The 7582-nt window shown below is 42.3% G+C and overlaps 1 protein-coding gene across 1 annotated transcript in view; it reads right to left on the bottom strand.

Moving 5' to 3' along the window:
* Positions 1 to 1620: 1620 nt before the first annotated feature.
* The window catches only part of LOC310689643 (patched domain-containing protein 3-like), a gene marked incomplete at its 5' end in the record, with an annotated part of 14628 nt that continues 8666 nt past the window's right edge, over positions 1621 to 7582 (bottom strand). Inside the window, 3 exons of the mRNA XM_083467427.1 lie at positions 1621 to 3514; positions 3739 to 3884; positions 5110 to 5231. Coding sequence (XP_083323553.1) covers positions 1929 to 3514; positions 3739 to 3884; positions 5110 to 5231 — 1854 coding nt within the window. The 3' untranslated portion in view covers positions 1621 to 1928. The remainder of the gene's footprint in view (positions 3515 to 3738; positions 3885 to 5109; positions 5232 to 7582) is intronic.

Raw genomic sequence — 7582 nt, 5'->3', positions numbered from 1 at the left:
AAACTGACCTGTAGAAAAGGTAAATTGAAAAAGAGACATTGCACATACTTTTATAAACCAAGAAATCTTGAAAAAAACATTTAAAAAAATTTAAAAAAAGAAAATATGACACAAGCGAAACTTGCTATATTGTATATTTTGGGTGCTAATATCACAGCATCTTTGGTTTAACAGAGAACATAAGATATACTACCTTAGGCCAGTGTTTCCCAAACTTTTTTGGGCAACGGCACACCTGTTTACTGAAAAAAATCTCGCGGCACACCACCATTAAAGCCCCGCCCCGTGACGTCAGCGCGCAGCGTCACGCCGGGAGGGACGCACGAAAGTGAAAGTTTTTTCCCTCCCCCTTGCCGGGGAACCTCCAAGCTTTGGGGGTGGGAGGAGGCAGCAGAGCGAGGGACTGAGGGACGGCGGCAACTGAGGCGGCGGCGGCTGTTGTGGTGGTGGCGGCGATAGCGGGCGGAGGAGGGGGCGGCGGTGGGGCTTGAGGAGCCGTCGCCGGGAGTTGCTGCTGCTGTTGTTGCTGCTGCTGCCCGGACATGCCGGCCTCCTCCTCCTCCGCTGTCTCGCGCTCCTCCCTTTTGCACGCGCTGCCCCGCCGCTCGGCACCACCACCGCGGAGCCGCCCCCGGCTCGACGCGGATCCTCGCCGCCGCCGCCTCTCACCGCCCGACTCGCCCGCCTCCCTCCCACGGCACACCAGCCAATGTCTCATGGCACAGTAGTGTGCCGCGGAACACCGGTTGGGAAACACTGCCTTAGGCCCCTACAGATCTGGGATAAGGAGCGGTTCCCACTTCAATGGGTGGTATTTCCAAGCAGGTTTGAACTTTGGCACCAAATTTCTTTTTAAAAAGGCACTGATTATGTATTCCTTTCTCTAAAGCAACCTCCCCCAACCTGGTATCCTCCAGTTTTGCACTACAATTCCCATCAGCCTCTGCTGGCACTGTCAATGGTCTGGGATGGTGGGAGTTGTAGACCAACAACATCTGAAGGACACTAGGTTAGTTAAAAGCTCTAAAGGCACCTTGGGTGACAAAGATGTACCGGTAACAGCACAGGTTGAAAATTCTCAACATTTCTTCCAGTACATCACCAGTCTCTAACCCAACCCAAATGGAGGCCCATAGTTTACAGCAGGTGTGGAGAACTTCTGGTCCGTAAGCATAATTAGCAGGGGTGCATTTTTGTAAACCACTTTGAGGTGGTTTTTTTGTTTGTTTTTTACATTCAATCAGTATAGAATTTTAATGAAATAAATAATAAGGTCTGTGAGGCCTCATTTGGCCCACAAGACTATTTCAGCCAAGCCATGTCTGCCCGCCCTACATCAAGTGTTGACCAGGTAAAAACATGGCTCAACTGAAAGGGGTTTTGAGGCACTGTCAATCAGTGGAATGGTGGTGCCTGAAATATCCTAAGCAAACAGCAGTGTTTGCTTTGCAAAACCTGACAATCAGCTAATCATTGGGTCTTACGAAGCCCTATGAAAAGTGCTCTGCAAGACCCATGTGGGCAAAAGGGCCACCTGATGTAATCGTGATGTCAGTGGTCCTGCTCACTTTCCAAAGTTGGCCCGCAAGTGGTGGGAGAGAGAACACTGAGGAACAATAATAATAATAATAATAAATTTTATTTATTATCTGAGGCAAAACTGGGCTCATAGAGGCTAACATCAAATATATGACATATTACCATAAAATCAAGCAATCAATTAAAATACATCCTACCTCCTAAAATCAAGTCAGAATCAAAGTAAAACCCAATCAGATGGCAGCCTGCAAGGTAGGGATGGGGACCTTAAATGCTCACCAGGAAGAGTCCACTCCTGTCCGCTAGGTAATTAGTTCCATTATGGAACTGCTCTCATTGTAATATTGTCATGTTTACATTAGGCGGTTTCATAATACAGTATTTGTATCTTAGAGAGGAACTCCTCCAGCACTGGAGCTCTGGGCACTGACTGGAAGCTGTCTATTTGGCATTTTACTACAAAAGCCGAAGAAAGTTAAGAACACAGGAATAAAAATGAGTCCGTGAACAGCCCCAAACAAGATCACCAGAAACATTATCTTAAAAAAGGTTCTGAAGATGTAAGAGGATGCCATGGAGAGGACAATAACTCCCAAGATAGTGGAAATAGCTCCCTGCGTAACAGGGTAGCCAAGGATGTACAAAGCATCCACAGCCTTGTCATTCACTTTGTGTTTCTCACTGGCAACAAAATTATAAGAAATATGGGCTGAGAAGTCTACTGAAAACCCTATGCAAATTACAAGGTTGATCATGGATATGGAATCAAGATTCACACTCCAGAAGGACATGAAACCAGCTACACCGACAATAACAGAGGCAATAGCAAAGGTTACCCACAAAGAACAAAGAGGATTGGGAATGAGTAGTAAGGAAATGAGTAGCATGGCTCCAGCAGCAATCACAATAGCTTGAACCGTGTCCTGAGCGATCACAAGATATTGATCAAAGTATATAAAAGCTGGATGATAAACCATTAACGGTACCTTGCAGTCCTTAGCAAGACCTCTCAGCTCATTTAAAAGACTACTCTCATCCACTGCAGTAGTAACATTGACTGTCTGTATGAAAAAACGTGATGCTATTATTTCTGTAGCAATAACATAAACATCCCACTTGAAGTCTGGATTAATCCCAAAAAGGGTGGCTAAATTGTCAATGAAAAGCCTATGGTCATCTATATTGAAAGACATACGTTTAGCGACATCTTGGTAAGTTCTCAACCAGGACACTGATAAATTCTTGTTGACGTAGGATGAGCTTTCTAGTGCGTTCATACAGTTTTCAACATCTGCACGGACAGATGAATCCCAATAAGCTTTGCTTTCAGTAACAACCACCATAACCCTTGGGCCGTATTCTGAAAAATATTCCTTTTCCCATTCATAATACTGGATGACATAAGAATTGTCACTAGCTAGATTTCGAAGATCTATACCTTCTTGGACTTGAGTGCAGCCAAAAATACTAATACCCAAGTAGATGAGATAAAGGACTACCACAAGCACCTTGGTCCAGCTGTGCATAAGGAAGGGACCGTAATACTTTCTAAAGAATCCATTCATGGGGTGTTCAGTCTCTGCTCCAGTGGACTCATCAAAAGACCCTCCTACACAGCACATGTTATATGTGCAGCCCTGAGAATCCTGAGGCTCATTGTTCACTTTCATGAATGTGAGCCAGTGTCTGTTGCTTTCTTCTCGTCTCCCATTTAAAGCAAGAACTGCCCCCAAGAATGTCAGGTTGTATAAGTAGCAGAACACAAAGGCTGTTCCTGTATAGATGCAAAATGCCTGAACGGACTGGAATGGAGTTGCAATTCCAATGTAAAAGGCTAACACGTCTGTGAGGGTTGTGATGGTAATGGATACAGCTGCTTTTCCATAGGTGTCAGCCATTCGCTCTCTGACACTGTCCTTCACTTTAGTCTGCTGCCAGCAAGACACCAGGATGAACATGTCATCAACACCAACCCCTGAAGAATGGCAAATATATAACATATTAGTTCCTATATGTCATGCGAGAAGAGAAATACAGTGGTACCTTGATACTTGAATGGCTTGGCTCCCCCCAAAAAGGCTCCTTAACGCCGCAAACCCGTAGATATGTAAGAGAATTTTCACCCATCATGATTCTTAAATATATTAATGAAAAGCCCAATGGAGAAGTCAGGAGGAATGTGTACATTTGCTCACTTACCAAGGATAAGAAATGGCGAATTTGCAACTGTGACAACAAACGGCACCCCACAAAAGAGCAGCAATCCAAAGCTGCTGACGACAGATAAGCCTGCTGACAGCACCCCAAAAGCTGCAACCCACACTTTTGTCCGTACACAGTCCAGCCTGGAAAACAGATTAAGAAGATTCTAATTCGATTCAGAGTATCACGGTAAACGTGCTAATCCCCCCTCCCACTGAACCAAGCTAAACCCGTTAGCACCACATGGATCGGCTATGCATGCACTGAAGCTGCGTGAAGCTTTGTTTTGAAGCCCTAGTTGCACAAAATATCTCAAAAAAGGATGCAAGCTTCCAAGCTCCCCAGAATGCTTCATCAGCTAGACAGTAAACAAACTAAGGAGGGGGGAGAACAAAGTTGGCTGTTGGTAAGGCCATTGAGTCTGCATTCTTCGATGGAATGTGGGAAAGATGGCAGACATTCAGATGAAGCTTGGTAGATCTACTACCTCCTCCTAATACATAATAATAATAATAATAATAATAATAATAATAATAATAATAATAATAATAATAATTTATTATTTCTACCCCGCCCATCTGGCTGGGTTTCCCCAGCCACTCTGGGCGGCTTCCAACAGGTGGTTAAACATACATTAAAACATCAATCATTAAAAACTTCCCTAAACAGGGCTGATTTCAGATGGCTTCTAAATGTCATATAGTTGTTTATTTCTTTGACATCTGATGGGAGGGCGTTCCACAGGGTGGGTGCTACTACCGAGAAGGCCCTCTGCCTGGTTCCCTGTAACTTCGCTTCTCACAGTGAGGATACCGCCAGAAGGCCCTCAGCGCTGGATCTCAGTGTCTGGACAGAGCAATGGGGGTGGAGACGCTCCTTCAGGTATCCAGGACCAAGGCTGTTTAGGGCTTTAAAGATCAGCACCAACACTTTGAATTGTGCTCAGAAATGTACTGGGGGCCAATGTAGGTCTTTCAAGACCAGTGTTATGTGGTGGCCACTCCCAGTCACTGGTCTAGCTGCCACATTCTGGATTAGTTGGGAGTTTCTGGGTCACCTTCAAAGGTAGCCCCACACAGAACGCGTTGCAGTAGTCCAAGCGGGAGATAACTAGAGCATGCACCACTTTGGCGAGATAGTCTGCGGGCAGGTAGGGTCTCAGCCTGTGTACCAGATGGAGCTGGTAGACAGCTGTCCTGGACTCAGAATTGACCTGCACCTCCATGCACAGCTGTGAGTCCAAAATGACTCCCAGGATGTGCACCTGCTCCTTCAGGGGCACAGTTGCCCCATTCAGAACCAGGGAGTCCCCCATACACTCTCACAAAATGAAAAGATAAAAATTACTTCCCTTTTCTCAGCAATTACCTTGAGCATGAGATAATAGAGAAGGTTATTGTTAAGGTATACGTGATGGAAAACAAAGGGACCACTTCCTTAGTATTTTTTTCAAACTCTTCTTGTCTGGACAATGAAGTAAAATAAGCCACCTGCCATAGGGAGCGGGGGGGGGGGGGAGAGAAGGTCACATGTTAAATATTTTCTCTCTCTTAATATATAAATCTATTTTTTTTTAATAATATTTATTATTTTTCCAAAAACACTGGAAAAAAAGAAAAAAAGAAAAAGAAAAACAATACAACACATCAAATTAACAAAACAAGACAAAGACAATAAAATAAATCAAACAATTTCATTATCCCATCTTTCATTCACTTATTTCCACGACCTCCTCACACCTCCCTTTTTGTATTCCACTTCTGTTAATTATTTCAGCAATTCCTTTCCATCTTCCTCTGTTTTCTATCCTATAATTATCTTAACTCATTCTAACCTTATTTTTTCCTTTAATACTCTATTAACCTATCTGTACTTAATTCCTTATAATATTTCTACTAAAGCCATATAACTTCATTTCAACATTTTTCTAACATTCATTAATTTCACAATATTTCTGTAGATAGTCTTTAAACTTTTTCCAATCTTCTTCCACCAACTCCTCTCCCTGGTCTCGGATTCTGCCAGTCATTTCCGCCAATTCCATGTAGTCCATCAACTTCATCTGCCATTCTTCCTGGGTGGGCAAATCTTGTGTCTTCCAATACTTCGCGATGAGTATTCTTGCTGCTGTTGTTGCATACATAAAAAAAGTTCTATCCTTCTTTGGCACCAATTGGCCGACCATGCCCAGGAGAAAGGCCTCTGGTTTCTTCAAGAAGGTATATTTAAATACCTTTTTCATTTCATTATAAATCATCTCCCAGAACGTCTTAATCCTTGGGCACGTCCACCAAAGGTGAAAGAATGTGCCTTCAGTCTCATTACATTTCCAACATTTATTTTCAGGCAAATGGTAAATTTTTGCAAGCTTGATTGGTGTCATGTACCACCTATAAATCATTTTCATTAAGTTTTCTCTTAGGGCATTACATGCCGTAAATTTCATACCTGTGGTCCATAACTGTTCCCAGTCAGCCATCATTATATTATGTCCAACATCTTGTGCCCATTTAATCATAGCTGATTTCACCATTTTATCCTGAGTGTTCCATTTCAACAGCAAGTTATACATTCTTGACAAATTCTTAATTTTAGAATCTAGCAATTCTGTTTCCAATTTTGATTTTTCCACCTGGAAACCAACTTTTTTGTCCAAATTATATGCCTCCATTATTTGATAATAATGGAGCCAATCTCGCACTTTATTTTTCAATTTTTCAAAGCTCTGCAATTTTAGTCTGTCTCCCTCTTGTTCCAGAATTTCCCAATATTTCGGCCATTTGGCCTCCATATTGAGTTTTTTCTGTGCCTTCGCTTCCATTGTTGACAACCATCTTGGGGTTTTCTTTTCTAACAAATCTTTATATCTTATCCATACATTAAACAATGCTTTTCTGACAATATGATTTTTAAACGCTTTATGTGCTTTTACCTTATCGTACCACAAATATGCATGCCAACCAAATACATTATTAAAACCTTCTAGGTCCAACACATCAGTGTTTTCAAGAAGCAGCCAACAAAAAGCAGCTGATTCATAGTAGAGTTTTAAGTCTGGCAGGGCAAATCCACCTCTTTCTTTAGCATCAGTTAATATCTTAAATTTTATTCGGGACTTCTTGCCCTGCCAAACAAATCTGGAAATATCTTTCTGCCACTTCTTGAAACAATCCATCTTGTCCAAAATTTGTAATGTTTGAAACAAGAACAACATCCTTGGCAGCACATTCATTTTTATCACAGCAATTCGGCCTAACAATGATAACTTCAAGTTTGACCATATTCTTAGTCCTTTTTCACTTCAATCCAACTTTTTTCATAATTATCCTTAAATAGATTTACATTTTAGCAGTTGTGGGAATGAAAAATCACAGGAGACGAGAGAGGCAGGTGTAACATGAGGCGTCTGTCTGGGCGGACCTTGAGAGCCTCTTTTATTGAATATTACAAGCATTGCCACAGGTGGGCCTGTGGCTGATTGGTTGATACATACACAAAGAAACTTGTGATTGGTTAACATAACTACTAAGGCGGGAATTACATGTGATAGGTGGGGATTACATGTGATCATTTATCATTGATGGAGTAAAGGCTGGGAATTGGAGCTAGAACTAGACAGACATGAAGCCTCCTAATTGAATTGTAACTAGAGATTAATATGGCACAAACAATATAACAATCAAGTTCTATAGATGTGGTCAGCTAGGCATGGAGAGCAGGTACAGTTTGTTTTCCATGAGCTTGGGATGTCTGTTACTAATGATTGATCATAGCATGAGACAATGTAACAATCAAGTTCTGTGGATGTGGTCAGCTAGGCGTGAAGAGCAGGTTCGTACAG

The sequence above is a fragment of the Podarcis liolepis genome, assembly GCF_965112155.1.
Source record: "Podarcis liolepis genome assembly, chromosome: 12".
NCBI lineage: Eukaryota > Metazoa > Chordata > Lepidosauria > Squamata > Lacertidae > Podarcis > Podarcis liolepis.
The sequence above is the reverse complement of the archived record's forward strand: the minus strand, read 5'-3'. Positions and strand labels throughout refer to the sequence as shown.